This window comes from Rosa rugosa, chromosome 6, assembly GCF_958449725.1.
Source record: "Rosa rugosa chromosome 6, drRosRugo1.1, whole genome shotgun sequence".
NCBI classification, from domain to species: Eukaryota; Viridiplantae; Streptophyta; class Magnoliopsida; order Rosales; family Rosaceae; genus Rosa; species Rosa rugosa.
Genome location: NC_084825.1, coordinates 7,762,972 through 7,780,539, shown reverse-complemented (window position 1 = coordinate 7,780,539; position 17,568 = coordinate 7,762,972). Strand labels below are relative to the sequence as shown.

General features: G+C 35.6%; 1 protein-coding gene across 1 annotated transcript; it reads right to left on the bottom strand.

The window, feature by feature from the left end:
* Positions 1-1,254: 1,254 nt before the first annotated feature.
* On the bottom strand, positions 1,255-4,672 carry LOC133716151 (protein FAR1-RELATED SEQUENCE 5-like). Its single transcript, XM_062142881.1, has 4 exons — positions 2,520-4,672; positions 2,381-2,433; positions 1,470-1,572; positions 1,255-1,366 (listed from the first exon to the last, which is right to left on the bottom strand). Exons 1-4 carry the CDS (start codon positions 4,670-4,672, stop codon positions 1,255-1,257), a joined length of 2,421 nt encoding a protein of 806 aa, XP_061998865.1.
* Positions 4,673-17,568: the final 12,896 nt, after the last annotated feature.

The following is a 17,568-nucleotide window of genomic DNA, read 5'->3' as shown; positions in this document are numbered from 1 at the left end:
ATTCCGAACCTATTTGAACGAATCTCCCACCGCCAAAACAAAAGCATTGAAAGAAGATAACTGTTCATATATTGAGCTTTTTCTTTGGTTCGGTTTTAGTGATTGATACTATAATTGTGATTCTGCTGTTCTTTGTATGGTGAATTTAGCATTTCTTCTATTTTTTCTTTTTGTCCCTGAACTAGGTAGTGGTCAAAAACTCTGCCATGGAAGAAAAGAAAGAAAAAAGCAGTGGTTATCTAAAGTTGGGCTTCCATGGTGCTACCTGCTAAGAGATCAGATGCAAAATTGGTGAAGGCCTTCAATTTGTGAGAACAAAATCAATTGGTGAAGGCCTTCCTTTAATTTTGTTTGGTGTTTTTGTTGGGATTATGATGTTGCTGCTATGTCTCTTCGTTATGTGTTTTTTCACTTTGTGTATATTATCATATCGAGAATATTGTTATTTCATTTTTTATTTTGGCTTTGCTTTCATATATGTGTGTTTTGACCCACTATCTAAGAAGCTTTGATTAACTTATGAATCTTACTCTGATTGCAGCATGATTATGAGCTTTTTTGTATTGAGCATTTGGTTCCTTTTGTTTTGGTGATATACTTCCACAGTGCCTCATTGTTTACCCTAAAATTCCATTATTTTCTATCTAATGTCATGTTTTTTTTTTTTGGCGATCATTGGATGTTGTTTGCAGGTGTTCTTTCATGATTATGTTTAAAAGATTTGTTTGATCCATTGTAGGGAAACAAAATCTGTTTGCGGTTGCTAGAGATCAGTTGGATCATGAGCGAGGAAGACTTAAATGTTCACTAAAGATATAGTAGTAAAGACCAAGAGGCCACGTTGAAAATGTTAACAAAGAAACAGATGAATGCAAAGTGTAGGAAGTGGAGTAAGGAACAGGTCCAAACTCCAAATGAAAGTAAGGGGACTGGAGGGAGAAAAAAAAAAAGGACATTGCAGTGGAATGCAAGAGGATTGAATGGCATAAGAAGAAGAAACGAAGGATTGAACACAGAGCTTTACGACTTCAATTTGTATAGAACATGTGAATGTAATGTGCATTTTCTGGAATCACAGAGCTTTGCTCTTGCTAAGCTATTTTTCATCTGTTGTACTCTACACTCTACAGAATTATAGAAGGAATGAAATGGTTCCAGATTGGAACATTTTGAGTCTAACATTGCATCATTCCACACCTCATTTTCTGGAATCATTACAAATCATCTGGAATCATTACAAGTCATCTGGAATCATTACAAATCAGCAACAATTGAGTATCCACAATTGAAACCATTACATAATTTCTTCACTATGATCCTCAGTCTACCATATAATCTTGAAATGATCCAAAATGTCTTCCAAAACCTGCAGAATCAAAGAGACAACCAAAACCTACATAATCAAACCTGCACAGTAGCTTATAAATGCAGAATAGGCAAAAAGACAACCAAAACCTGCAGAATCAAACCTGCACAGTAGCTTATAAATGCATCCAAAACCTGCAGAATCAAAGAGACCACCAAAACCTGCAGAATCAAACCTGCACAGTAGCTTATAAATGCATCCAAAACCTGCAGAATCAAATAGACTCAATAAACTCAAAACCAAACTTGTAAATGAAGATCACAATAGATGTTTCTCAACAAACTGAAAACCAATCACAATAGGTATTTCTCAACAAATCAAACACAAGCATAGATTTCTATTTCTAAACAAACTCAAAACCAATCAACAAATGCTATTTCTGAACAAATCAAAAACAAGCACAGTAGCAATATCCCTAGAAACTGAAAACCAATTATAGTTACCTATTTCTCAACAAATCAAACACAAGCACAGTAGCTCTTTTTCCTTCTTTCTTTTTTTTTGTTTTTTTCCAATTAATCACTAACAAACTTCTTTTTATAGCCAATAATCGATACCAAACTTAAGAATGATAAGTTTAGTCTACTTTACCCTCCCACGAATATTCTCATACTGCCTCCAGACATCAATAGCTGCACAAAAAACTTAAAGTTTTCTACCAATGTTCCAATTTCACTAGTATTCTGTCCTTGCACTCAGGAGCATTGGGAAACACTCTTGCCCCTATTCAAAACCAATCTACTGCAGCTATTTCTGAAAAAATCAAACGCAAGCAAAACCAAAAACAGTAACACTGTAGCTATTTGTCAAGAAACTCAAAACCAAAACCAATAGCTATTTTTGAACATATCAAACACAAGCACAGTAGCAACATCCCTTAAACTGACCAAATCAGATGCAAAATCCAAAAAATACCAAATACAGAAAACTCGAAGCTTACCTTAAAGAGCATGTTTTCTGCTAGTGAACTGATTTGTTTGAGACATTATTCTGCCAAATGAGATGATGAACAACTATCCTCATCCATACTAGTGGAACTTGAATCTCCATTTTCATCAATAGCAGGTCTACATAAATAAGCAAAAATAAAGTCATCAATATCAATCGATAAAAATGTTGCCATGAACAATAATATCAAACACAGGTATCTTACCTTCCATGAAGTGTTGGACAATTTCTTTTGTCATGTGACTGACCAAATAGTCCACATCCATGGCATTGCCTACCTTGACTGGCATTTACCTTAACTTTCCTCTTCTCTTTTCCTTTCTTCAACCTTCTCCCACACCCTTTTGCTCTCACTTGATGTGGTTCATTAAAAACATGCCGAATAGTAGCATTATTGGTCTCGGTCTCCAAATCTACTGCAGTTTGTCCACCTTCATTACTAATTAATGGTTTAATATTCTCCAAAAAAGCATCCAATGCTTCCATAAACAACTTGGTAGCCTCATCACTCACCATAACCTTATCAATTGCATATGTAGCATGCTGGAATAGTTTAGTCCTCCTTGCAAGTAAAGCTTTGTTATCTTTTATCTCCATTCCATTACAATCTAACACAACTCTATGTCTTGCAGCCTTAGTCCATCTCTTCAAAATATACTGAATAGGCAATTTATCAACATCTTGTATCTTAATCAAATATGCCAAAACATGCCGACATGGGAAACCTTGACTGTCAAACATTCTACAGCTGCATGATGCAAAATCAGATTTCTTTTCATAAGTAAGTTCACGAGACTTACAAGTATCAATGTTCTTTCGTATAACCTTAAACTGTTCTTGAGTGACATTTTCAAACACAAGTTCAAGTTTATATTTGAAGCTCTCTCTCAACTGTTCTTGAACTTCATAAAATAGTTTACGTGTATAAACCTTGGCCATATGATCTTCTATGTCAAGGGACATGACAGTTTTTGCCTTCTCATCAATATTAATATGATCCTCCTCTAACTCATAATGTCGTTGGTGAAGAAGCCCCCTCTTAAACTGAACCATAAATTCCACCAATGAATTCCACTTAGAAACATAATTCTTTAAGAAAGAATGTTGACTCTCTGCTCTTTGACTACTAGACATTCCAGCTGAGAAAACATGATTGACATATGCTGGTATCCATGATGAACGAATTTCGTATATCGACTCCAGCCACTTGTTATCACTCAACCCACTCTTCTCAATAATTTCAATCCATCTTGAGTCAAACTCCTCTCTACTACTTGAATTCCATATGCAGCTATGAAAGTCTTGGTAGGAATCCCGATATTTAATCGCATCTAGCTTCTCAGAAAATTTATTAAGAATGTGCCAACTGCAATATCTATGAAATGTTTGTAGGAGTGCTTCTGAAATGGCTTTAGTCATAGCAGGATCTTGGTCGGTAATGATCATCTTGGGGGCATTTTCTGGTGCATCTCCTGGCATAGCATTTAGAAATTCCTTGAATAACCAAACAAAAGTATCGGCTGTCTCATCATTCAAGAATGCACAAGCAAAGATGATTGTCTGCCCATGATTGTTAACACCAGTGAATGGTGCAAAAATCATTCCATACCGATTTGTGTTGTATGTAGTATCAAAGATAACTACATCTCCATAAAAGCTATAAGCTCGTCTTGATATTGAGTCAGCCCAAAAGCACCGTGTTACTCTGTTTTCTTCATCTCCATCCATTGTATAGACAAAAGAAGAATCTTTTTCTTTCTCATTCTCAAAATGCATGTACAGTAGATCTCCATCACGCCCCTTCTTCTCTTCACGACAAGTTCTTCCATAATTATACAGATCACGCTGTATAAAACCAATATTTTGAATGCCACCTGCCTGAACACCAAAGAATTCAAACTGTTTATGTTTCTCCACATTCACCAAGCTTAGTTGCTGTGATAGAACTGTGTTAACTTCTGAAACATGACGGTGAGATCTCAACAAATGTACTCTAGGCGGGCTTGTTAATGGATGGTTGTGAGCCTCAACAAATACAGAGATTGCATATCTTCCAGACTCCTTCTTTCTCACAACTGCAATTCTCGCTTTACAACCCACTTTTGGTAATCCTCTCTTACGCTTTTCTCCTTCAACTTTGGAATCTCCTTGCTTATAACAGACATATTCCTTCCTCATAAGTTGTTTCTTATCTTTGCTGGTCGCACTAGAATGACTTCTAATACTAAACCCTGCTTCTTTTGCATATCTATTGTAGAAAGCAGCAACATCATCTATTGTTTCAAACTCTTGGTATAATTTAGGCATCAACTCTGCCTTTACTTGAGGAATATAAACTTGATCATCCTCTGACTCCATTTATTTGAAACTGAAAAGCACACATAAGATCAACAATCGAAACAAAAACCAAACTCAGAAACAGAAAGAAGAAAAGTCCCAAAATATGGAAAAAAACCCGCCTAGAGTGAGTGGAAATCAAACAAATCAGAAAAGAGACAGAATCCATACTGTAGATCGAAGTCTCTGCTTCCAAGTCTTCAACTTTTGGCGCGAAAACTCCAAGGGATGTCTGGACCATAAGAGAGATGCAATTTTCATGAGAGAAAGAAAAAAGAAAGATTCGGTTGCAACAATCGTGCAACCGGAGATGGTTTCTAGTATTTGGAGAACTGAAGAGATGAGAAGAGATTGTGGAGAGCTGATTTCGATCTGGTTCTGGTCTTCGATGAAACCAAAGTGGAGTCAGGTTTTGATCGTTCTGGAGCTTTAGGCTTCGACCCACGTTTTGGTTTTCAAGGACTTTGCATCTGAGCCGCTTGTTTTCATTTAAAGCAACGGACGGCCTTGATTGATCCATCCGCAACTTAACTATTGCAAGGACGTCCTCTTTGGAACCTTGCTGTGTATATATATATATATATATATATAGAAAAAGAAAAAGATGCAGAAGTCAGAATTGTAGAAGATGATGCTGATGAAAATCAGACCCATGAGGCCTCAACTTTGACTATCTTTTTTTTTGTACTTGTAAGTTAAGCACCCCAAAATTCCCTCTTTCTTCATCACTCTAAGATTAGAAAAGAAGATAACCAAAAGTTTTCCTCTCACTTTCACCAATTTGGGCTAAAATGGAACGTTGACTGCTGAAACCTGAATTTCTGATTCGGTTCTGCTTCTTTCAAAGGCAAATAGTAATATTTTTTAGTTTTATATCTATTTAAGCCATTGACAAATTCTCATAGACACACAGAAGCAATCTTTCTTTTCCTTTTTCTCAATCGTAATCTCTATTTCTAAATTCCATTCTTTGTTCTAATTTCGTAATTAGAAAAGTGATACAATTGTAACAAGCAGTCAAGGCCTCGAGTCCCAAATTTTCTGGTTAATAAAATCAGGTTCTATTATTCTGTATCTTTTTGGAAAGGTTGAATTATTGTTCTCTTTCTTTTGGTTGGAATTTGGGATTATTGTTTTCTTTGTGTTTGGTTGGAAACTGAAATTCTTGTTCGTTTTTTTTTTGGCTGGAATTTGGAGACCTTGAATTGCTATTTCATTAGTTTCAGTACTGAATATGTCTACTACTAAAACTTTTCTAAATTGAAACTAATAAAGTCTTATTTACGATCAACTATGTCACAAGAAAGATTGAATGAACTAGCCATGTTATAATTGACCAAAAGAAAAAAAACTAGCCATGTTATCTATTGAAAGAAAATTGTTCAAAAAAATTTAAATAATAATAATTTTATCGACATTTCTGCATCTCAAAAGGCAAAAAAAAATGGTCTTCAAATGAAAACTTATCTTAACTTGTTGTTTAATTATCGGCATTTTTACTTTTTGGTTTGTGTATATAATCCTACTATGTTTTAGTGTCTACTTAATTTCGTTGACCTACCCTAAAAAAATTATTTAAAAAGCCTCTCTAAATCTTGCCTTAAGCCTCACTTTGTCAAAAGACGACCCTGCAAGGACCAAACAAAAGCTTGGAGAATCGAACATATATAGTAAGGAACCACTAGGGGTGCATCACCATGGAGCCCCAAGGAGAACAAGATGAGGGAGACCCACAGGGCATTTGAAGTAGCCTCTTAGTGGAGCCGCCTACTTAAAAAGGGTTGGGGAGAAATTTGAAGCGGTGTAGGATTATCTACGTTTTAATTTCTTAACTATGCACTTAGTTGCAGTAAAGTTTCATTAGACGAAGTTCAATAATACCTTTAATCCTTTCCCTTCTCTCCTCCAAATGAGCTTGCAACATTAGAGGTCAGATCTCGAAATTTAGAATGGTCCAATGGCATGATTACCAAAATCTACAAAATCAAAGGTGGAATTAATGCCTAGAGTAATTTAAACCACAAGAGCAAGGCAAAATTGGATTCAATGCTACTATCATTAATAGGGGAAATGATCATTTATCCAATTTCAACTTAAAAATTGCCCACTTGCTCCACTAATAGTTTTTTAACCCCATTTACCCAAAACACTCTAAGAGATTATTTCCCTAATACCCAATTAATTTTTTTTTTATTCTTTTTATTTATTTTTGGGACTTTTTTGCCCTCTCCTTCTTTCTCACTTAGAGAGAGAAGTCATCCTCGACCTTGATGTGCTCCGGTGACCAATGGCCGGCAGCGGACTCCGGCGACCGGTGATCGGAGTCCTTCGTCCAGTGACCGGAATCCGACTGCCGGACTGGTGACCGGATTCCGGCGTCTGATATTATTGCCCCCCAATAAACATATTATTACCCCCCAATGAACATATTATTGCCCCCAGTAACAAGTTTATTAGGGATCAATAATTAATAAACAATGAAGATGTTTATAATTTTGAAGATTTTGTAGGTTTATTCAAATAAATAATCTTATTATTGCCCCCCAATAATCTTATTATTGCCTCCCAATAATCATATTATTGCCTCCCAATAACCATATTATTGCCCCCGATAATCATATTATTACCCTCCAATAATCATATTATTGCCCTCAAGTGAATTGCATAAACTCCCAAAACCAAAATGAATATATTACAGACACAATTGATCAATTTATATGTTCAATTGTACATGTTCCTTCCCCACTCTCGGAGCTCAAGGTATACCACAAAAAAAAAAAAGTGCTCTGGGCACCAGATCAGATCGACCGGAGCCGCTTCACCTATACTCTTCCAGAGCCGAGCAATTTTCCAGCACGGTGTTCATTCCCTTGGCTCCGAAGGTGCACGATCCACAGGATAGCTTCTTCAAACCTTGGAGTTCTTTGTGGACAACAGCATGCCTGCGTCGGTCAAATCGTGGCACGTGTGGAGCTTCAGTTTGGTGAGGTTCCGGCACCGCAGCGGGATGGGAGCTTCAGATCGGTGATCGGTGATTGGCACCAGAACGGTGATCGGCGATTGACGGTGGGCTTGAGGTCGACGAAGATGGGGCTTGGGATGTGCTAGCCGGCGCCAGGCTCGAGGTCGACGAAGAAGGTGTTGAAGGCGTGGTCGCCACTGCCGGCTGGAGAGAGAGAGAGAGAGAGAGAGAGAGAGAGAGTCTGAGAGGAGAGAGATCTGTGAGTTTCAATTTGATTAATAGGGGCAAAACTATCAATAGATGTTGAATTGGGTAAATGGGGTTAGAAAACTCTTAGTGGAGCAAATAGGCAATTTTTAAGCTGAAATAGGGTAAGTGGTCACGACCCCTAAATAAATCAGATAAGGGGGGGGGGGGGGGGGGGAAGAGTAGGGTGGGGATGTGACTCAATAAATGGTAGGGCATATTTCAACAAGAAGAACCAATTACTGGTTTGTGGTTTCATATGGGGTTCTGTAGTGGTGACAGAGATTTTATTTTATTTTTATTTTTTTTAAGAGGATCAAAGGATTTCAGTCCTACCCTCATGGTGACAGAGATTACAGATTTAGTGGTTTTGATGTTGAAAATGGCGTTGAATATTTGAGATCATGGATTTGGAGAAGGTCATCCGACTGCACGAAGTATATTCCATAAACTCAGGAAAGGTCTTTGACAATTGGAAATTGATTGTATTGTTTGATAGAAATAACATCTTTAGTTGCATCCAGTTGCTTATGTAGATATTTTCTCTATTGAAAGAACCGAAATCGGTAGATTTACGTCTTTTGAATTTAAGTATTAGGAGTTTAGCATTTTAGGCTGTCATAGATAGAACAAGTTCTCTTTTATCAAACAAGTAGAATGAAATAAGAGGTTACAATTGGTAGAATATACTTTTTAGATAAAATCTCAAGTGTTTTTGCCAAGAGAAATTTTATATACGTACACATCCCTAACTTTTTAATACACATCCCTATTTTTAACATTTCAAATCAAATTTCATGAGTAGATGAAATGATTAAAAGAGACATATATTAGAAAGTTAGAAAAAAAAAAATTCAATTAAATTACACTATCTCTTCTCTGCGTTTGTCTTCCCAACATTAACTTTGCAACACATGAACGTCACCGTCATAAACCCCTTGCTATATTTGTATATGCATGAAATGATTATGTGTATATGACTAAAGAAAAGATCCACATGAAATGATTATGTGTATATGACTAAAGAAAAGATCCACATGAAATGATTATTTTTATTCAAAATGTGAAGATGAGATAATTATTCAATTCCTAAATTATTATTCACCTCTACCATGTAAACAATCTATCTTCTTCAATCTAATCCTACCTTTCCATCAATATCCAACCAGCAAAGTCAACAAACAAGATAAATGTTATAAACCTTTTACCCAAATTTCAAAACGCATCTAAATAAAAGATTTTAGTTGGGTCACGTGTTGCTATCTTTGGTCTTCGATCATGTTGTGTAATGAAACATTGATCTTTGACACAAGGTCGATTGACTATGGTGCTAAATTGATTGATAATGATGTTGGTTTATGAGAATTGAGGGTAGTTTGGATATTCTTGGGTTGTGTATTTAGTAAAATGCTAGAAGAAAAGATTGCATATGTGGTGTATTGAATAAGGGATGTGTATTAAGTTATTAAGTTAAATATTGTTTAGTCCCTGAACTTTTGCTGAAAAAACACTTCAGTCCCTTGCCTTTTAATTTTACACGTTTACTCCTTGTTCTTTCAGTTTTACATCCAATAGGTCAATTCCGTTAAATTGTGCCGTTAACTTCCTATTTTAAGGATAAAATTACTATCATAGCCCTGACTTTCTCTTTCTTTAATTTTTTTAATTGTTTTTATTCTTTTCTTTTAATTTTTTTGTTTGTTTAATTTTTGAATTGTTTTTATTCTTCTCTTCTTCTTTTTTTCCTTCTGATTCATATCAATAAAATTACTATTTTTTTAATTATTTTTATTCTTCTCTTTAATTTTTTTAATTATTTTTATTCTTCACTTTAATTTGACACGTTTACTCCTTGTTTCTTATATTATGACTAATTTTATGGGGTGTTTGGGTGAGCCGCAAAAGAAATTAATTTGCTGCTTGAGGGCAATAAAATTAGTCATAACTTTTAATACGACTTTTATTAATTTTTTAATTATTTTTATTCTTCTCTTTTATTTTTTCTTCTGATTAGCACCAATAAAATTATAAATTTTTTTAATTGTTTTTATTCTTCTCTTTAATTTTTTCTTTTGATTGGCACCAATAAAAGAGAAGAATAAAAACAACTAAAAAATTAGTAATTTTATTGATGAGAATCAGAAGAAAAAATAAAAGAGAAGAATAAAAACAATTTAAAAAATTAATAAAAGTCGTATTAAAAGTTATTACTAATTTTATTTGCTTCAAGCAACAAATTAATCTCTTCTCCGGCTCACCCAAACACCCAATAAAATTAGTCATAACAGAAGAAACAAGGGAGGGACTATAATAGTAATTTTTATCCTTAAAAGAGAAGAATAAAAACAATTAAAAAAATTAATAATTTTATTGGTATGAATCAGAAGAAAAAAATAAAAGAGAAGAATAAAAAAATTAAAGATGGAAAAAATAAAAGAGAAGAATAAAAATAATTAAAAAAATTAAAGAGAAGAATAAAAACAATTAAAAAAATTAAAGAAAGAGAAAGTCAGGGCTATGATAGTAATTTTATCCTTAAAATAGGAAGTTAACGGCACAATTTAACGGAATTGACCTATTGGGTGTAAAACTGAAAGTATAAGGAGTAAACATGTCAAATTAAAAGGCGAGGGACTGAAGTGTTTTTTCAGCAAAAGTTCAGGGACTAAACAATATTTAGCCCTTAAAACTACTATTTTGCCAAAGTGCTAAATGGAAAAAACATCAAGCATTATGTGAGCCACACGGATTTTGTTGCACAACAATTGGTATTAGGGTCAGATTCATCTTAAGTTCTTAACATGTCATTAAAGGACTATTTAATACTGCTAAATTTAACCACACAAATTTTGATTGCACAACAACACATGAATTTTTTTTATTGCTACCTAGTTGATTTACTTGATGTAAACTATGGTGTAAGAGGTTGGTCCTCCTTTCTCGGGTCTGTTATTACCAAGGACTAAAAAATCAAAAATTTCGGCGAAATTTCTGATTTTTTGAAGGTCCGATATTTCCTTTACATACCATCTATCTTTCAAACTTCAGGAAATATAGATATAATCTCGATATATTGCCGAGATTTTGGGAATTTCCGGAAGATTCCAAGTCTAACCTCCATTCGATCAAATGCAAGGTCAAATTTTCCAAGTCCAATCTCCATTTTTTGACATGACCCACGGCCCACCACATGGTGGACATTTAGTTGATCGAAAATTCAATCAAAAAATCAACGCAGGTAGCAATCAAACCTTGGTCATCCCATTGTTCATTCAGAGCCTTGGCCAACTCTGCTGCACATGCCTTCATGTTTTGTTTGCAACGTTGTAATATATATTGATTTGCCTACGAATCTGAAAACTTAGGTGCATGTCCAATCAATAACTAACTTAGAACAATCAATTGCTATATTGAATTATTTTAACCAAATGTTCAAAAAAAAAATATTTACACCAACGTGTCAAATGTTAATCCTATAAATAGTTCATATGCTACCATTGATTCCTTGCACCGAAGGAAACTTGTAGTTTCTTTCTTCACTTCTTTCTCAGTAGTCTTCACTCTAAAATTTTGGTAAGTAATAAGTTAATATTATTAACCATTTGGTTATTATTGTTTATTTTATTGTTCTAATTATTGACAATTACTGCATTTAATATTTGTTGTCTTAATACATTCCTACATTATCTCAACACACTCCTACATTATATAGGAGATTAGTAAAGTATTGAGATATTAACAAAAATTAGTTAATCCAAGTCCCTGCAGATAGTGAAGATTTTGTACCTCATAGGTCTTCACAATACACTCAAGACTCTACAAATAGAGATGATAAAGATAGTGAAGATTTTGTATCTCATAGGTCTTCTACGTGGTTCTAAGTTACTCATGTAATTCAAGGTGTAATGTATGATATGTACAGAGAATGTATATAAGGCATGATGGCCTAGCCTCCCATTGAGTTTCCAGCCATAAAAAAAAAAAAAAAAAAAAAATTAGTTGTTTTCTTCAAAAATTTTCAAAGTTGTCGGCGATTCAGCATTTACCGTTTCATCGTAAATTATTACAGATTACTATATAACAATGTTTATTCAAGGTTTTCTTTTCATATATAGTAGACAATTGATAAAACAAACATATCCAAAAGTTTCACATAAAATTTTCATATTTTTCTTCAAATTTCCATCATTTTTCTTGATTATTTTTCGAAATCGATATATCCTCGAAATTTCCGTTTTCGGGACCATCTAAATTTCCGTTTTCAGGACCATCGAAATTTCCTCGAAACTCGATATTTTGGTCATTGATTATTACCTTCATGGCAGTATTAATAAAGTCCATACTTAATCCAATATATATATATATATATATATATATATATATATATATATATATATATATGATTTGAAATTTCCTTAAACTAAATTTATTGAATAGTATGATATAGTTATTACTCGATCTTCCAACCCAAAACCTTGAAATCCTTCTTTTAGCAACTTCAAAGGGATTCTAGCAACATCAAGATTGAGAGCCAACCCTCTGATTAATTTTGGTGGAGGAGAGACCTACTCATAAGAGAGCAATATCATGTGATTTTTTTTTTTGGTACATAAAAGTTCAGGTAAGAGGGAGGCTTCCCTACACTACCAGGGCCAGGGCAAACCTACGACCTTAACACAACAGGACCTACGAAACTGGCCAGTGTCCCAGCCCAATCCATTTGTATGGAATTATGCAGAACATTTTCTAGATTACCCACCAACAAAGGATAGTCGGTAGCGGGATTCAAACTTGGATGGAGGCTCCAACACAAGGCCGTCCTTACCAACTGAACCAACCTTTGTTGGCAATATCATGTGATTTTGATTCATTTTTCTTCTCATGGTTGAAGATACAGATAAAAAGTAGAGTAACAGATTGTTGTATCTCATGTTCAAGGGTGGTTTGGTAAAAATAAGGAGATCTACTTAGATTTTCAAGTATTCTAAAAAGTAAATTAGATGTGTACTAAGTATGGGAGATCCAAATAGTAAATTTGGAGGTCCAACTAGAACCATCGATCCTTTGTAATTATGAATTTTCGAAAAGCCTATCGATTATGTATGTGTGCATGCATGCACTCAATCACTTTGATAGAGTTCAATTCCCGTTCTCAACCCATGACCAATATGAGCTCGAAGTTTCCTTTGTAACCCCCAGAACTTCTTCGTAGTGGCTCCGCTCCATATTTTTCAGTAGCACCAGATCCATCGATCTTCAAAATTCCATGACAGTATCAGCATCTAGACTACCTCAGGTTGAAGTATCAACATCTAGAATTCTAGATATACTCGATAAACAACATACATGCATGGTCGATGTGAGAAAGGAATATCGATCAGATCAGACTACATGTGGTTGTGGCGCAGTCAATTTTTGGTGACTGATGGCCGTGCACCATTGAAAAACTGCACCTCAATAATGATCGAGCAGGCCATGCTAAGTGATACGTACCTAGCCTAGCTAATTTCTTTCGTATATATGGAGCTAAGCTAGTGTGTTTTGAACGGACTGCACGCAATACAAAGATTCTGAGATTGAGAATCTCGCACACCAATACTTATCATTACCAAAAAGAAGCATTCAAAGTAATTATTTGTTGGAGCCTGATTGAAACTCATGGATCGACTACATAAACAGCATGCATAGACATAATTTTTTTTTTTGGCAACAACACAAATGATATATTTGTAAACCCTAATGAATTAAGCAACAATAGCACAATTAAAAACTAAAAGTCTAATTGAGTGCAAATAAACAAACTTGGGACATAGCACTGATCTTGCTGCCTCGAGTTCATCTATGCATCTGTCAGTTTCAATGCTTTGTATTTTGATCTTTTAGGTTTGAGTTGTTGTAGGAGTGACTCTTTATAGCCTCTTGTTTGTATTCTCCCATTGGAAAAAAGAAAAAGAAAAAACCTTGAATAGCTAGCACGTACAATCCCTCAGAACCCTTGAAGCCAAAAAAAAAAAAAAGCAACAAAAAAGATTATACGTACACCAGTATGAAGCAATATGACGAGAGAAAAACCAATCTTATTTTTGGATTACCCAATGGCATATGAGTGCAATGCCAATACACCTATGCATTACAAACTACATAGAAGATTCTCTGAATTAAGACTTTTCTTTTTCTAGACAAAGCAAGAGAACTTAATTTGTTAACAGATAAAAAGCAAAGAATCGTAAATGATCCAATTGGTGTATCATATAAATATGAACACTAAAATGCATGCATATACGTTTGGCTTCTTGGTCGGGTTTATTAAGAATTGAATTGAACTAGGCACTCTTCCCTAGCTAGGTTGCGCTATAGCACTTTAGATAAACCTCATTTGCCTATAAATTTGTACGAAAACTAATGCATATGTACCTAACGCAACCACGTTAACTTTAACTGAGCTTGCTAGCTAGCTTCATAAATTTCAGATTGATTACGTATGTAACCTCCATTTCCATGCATACTCTCCCATTATGTCTGCTTTACCCATTTTAGATTTCTATAAAGCAATCTATAATGGTTTTTCAGCTAGATGTGCATGCAATGCCCTATCTGATAGAACATGTTAGGATAAACACGAATAATTTTCATACACAATCATGGAAACCCAATAGCTTTTTTACTTAATTAAAGTGGAAACCCATGCCAATAGCTTTAATATCAAGAACAGTGCACCCACTACCTATGTACGAAGTCATGGGTTCGAGTCATCATGGGGGTAGGAGTGAAACCCTTTAATCCTCTTTTTAAAAAAGAGAAAAGATTAAAAAAAAAAAAAAAAACAGTGCACCAAAATTACGGTCCACAATGTGCACCGTAAATGTGTATTTACGGCGTATAAAAACATGATGTAAATGCTTGAACCGTAAAAGACATACATTTTTAATGGTGTGTTTAAGAGTGCTGTAATTTTGCATCTAAGCACACTATAATTAAATTTCTGCCGATTATTTAAGTTAATGGAAATTTGGTCCTCAAAGAGATCGAAGAACTCATCACATCAAGCGTAAGACAACAACTTCTATATATGTTTAAGTGTTTCTACATATGGCATGGACTGGGGAATTCATATATATATATATATATATATATATATATATAAGTCAAACAGAACAAAGGCAAAGAGAAAGTTTGGGAATTTCTAATGTTATATTGATCTTCTCCAAAGATGGAGTATATATACAAAGTATGCAGAACCCTAATAGGAAAGTGACTACCTAATTACATCGTAATATACTCCCCCTTAACTACATAATATTCTAAATAATTACACAATGCTAATTACATAACAATTGCTACAATCATGGGATACGATGCAATAGTGACTCACACCAACACCCTCAAGTTGAAGCATACAGATCACATATGCCCAACTTGTCAAGTGAGTCATAAAAGGCTTTACTCGAGAGAGCCTTTGTAACTGTTCTTCATCAGTAGGAACGAAGGGAAACAAAATGATTTGTCCATCCAACTTCTCTTTAATGAAGTGTCGATCTACCTCCACATGCTTTGTGCGATCATGCTGAACAGGATTGTGAGTAATTTCAATTGCAGCCTTATTATCACAATAAAGCGGCATAGCCTTTTTATGTCTGAACCCCAAATCTCTCAACCACAACATCTCACAAAGTCCTTGGGCCATTCCTCTATACTCTGCTTCTGCACTAGAACGAGCCACCACCTTCTGTTTCTTGCTCTTCCAAGTAACCAAGTTACCACCCACAAACGTGAAGTAGCCCGAAGTAGACCTGTGATCTGTAATATTACCTGCCCAGTCTGCGTCTGTGTATCCGAAAACATCCAAGTGACTATGCTTGGAAAAGAGTAATCCCTTCCCTGGAGCAGACTTCAAATACCGCAAAATACGAAATACAGCACTCATATGAGCCTCACTAGGATTATGCATAATCTGACTCACCACACTAACTGCATAAGCTAAATCTGGTCTAGTGTGGGATAAATAAATCAACCGGCCAACTAACCTCTGGTATCTGGCTTTATTCGTAGGTACTTGATCCAAATACTCTGCTAACCGATGGTTTTGCTCAATAGGAGTATCAACAGGTTGATAGTCAAGCATACCTGTTTCTGCCAGCAAATCGAGAACATACTTCCTCTGACTTAACACAATACAATCCTTCCCACGAGCAACTTCAATTCCCAAGAAATATTTCAAAGTACCCAAATCTTTCATCTCAAATTCAGAAGATAATTGACCTTGTAACCTCTGAATCTCCTCAAAGTCATCACCTGTCACAACCATGTCATCAACATAAATAATCAAGGCAGTCACTTTACCATACCAATGCTTAAGAAACAAGGTGTGGTCTAAATTGCTCTGCCGGTACCCAATTTTCTTCATGAACTTGGTGAACCTGCCAAACCAAGCTCTGGGAGACTGCTTCAAACCATAAAGAGACTTTTTCAATTTGCACACCACCTGCTTTCTAGTAGGAGTACCATATCCAGGAGGCAAATCCATATAAACCTCTTCATGTAGATCACCATGCAAGCATGCATTCTTAACATCAAACTATTGCAAAGGCCAATCAAGATTAGCAGCTAACGAAAGAAGTACCCGAATTGTGTTAATTTTGGCCACTGATGCAAATGTCTCATCATAATCCACTCCATACTTCTGCATATAGCCTTTAGCCACTAATCTTGCCTTATATCTGTCCACTGAACCATCAGGATTGTGTTTCACGGTGTACATCCACCGACAACCAACTGTCTTCTTCCCAGGTGGCAATGACACTAACTCCCACGTACAATTCTTCTCAAGAGCATCCATCTCGACTGTCATTGCCTGCATCCACTTCTCGTCTCTCATTGCATCTTGCACTTTACTAGGAAGTCATACAGAAGATAATTGATTCACAAAGGCTACATACGATTTAGACAACCTATGGGTAAACACATAATTAGCTACAGGATACCTGACCTTAGCATTCAAAATTGGTTCATATTTCTTTGGGGGCTGACCACGAGTGGAGCGTTCTGGTAAGACTCGTGTTTGAACCTGTGTAGAATCGACTAAAGGAACAATACTACTTGACAAAGGTGGGTTAGAGGACAAAGGTAAACTACTACGTACCTCAGGTGAAGGCTGAACAGGGGAAACCACTGATGGAGAGAGAGAGACTGAACGGTTAGGAGCTTCTTCTTGAAGGGTAGTCGATTCGGCAATTGTCTTTTCTGTTTCGGAATTCACAATGCCCTGTTCAGCAGTTGCATGGCGAAGGGTAGACGATTCAACAATTACCTTTTCTGTTTCGGAACTCGCAATGCTCTGTTCGGCAGTTTCATGGCGATGGGTAGACGATTCAGCAATTGTATTTTCTGTTTCGGAACTCGCAATGCTCTGTTCGGCAATTGCCGTTTCTGTTTCTGCAAGAGCGTCGTTGGTTTCCGAGCCATTGGACATTTCCTCTTCACTAAATGATCGATCGTTTGAGATAATGCGATCGATCGTTGGTCCTGTTTGGTACTGTCCTTCATAAAAAACACCCTGCTCCCCCGACTATGAGTTGTAGAAGGTGGAAAATAACATGTATCCTCACTGAACGTCACATCCATGGTGACATAAAAACGTTGAGAGGGAGGATGATAACACTTGTATCCTTTCTGATGAGTCTCATACCCGACAAAGACACACTTGAGAGCC

Excerpts from the sequence above, each read along its gene's own strand:
- LOC133716151 (XM_062142881.1), bottom strand. The coding sequence starts at position 4,672 with ATGGAGTCAGAGGATGATCAAGTTTATATTCCTCAAGTAAAGGCAGAG. Across the intron at positions 1,573-2,380 it reads CACTAGTATGGATGAGGATA|GTTTTGGATGCATTTATAAG; the intron begins GTTGTTCATCAT and ends TTGATTCTGCAG. Across the intron at positions 1,367-1,469 it reads ATTTATAAGCTACTGTGCAG|GTTTTGGAAGACATTTTGGA; the intron begins GTTTGATTCTGC and ends TTGATTCTGCAG.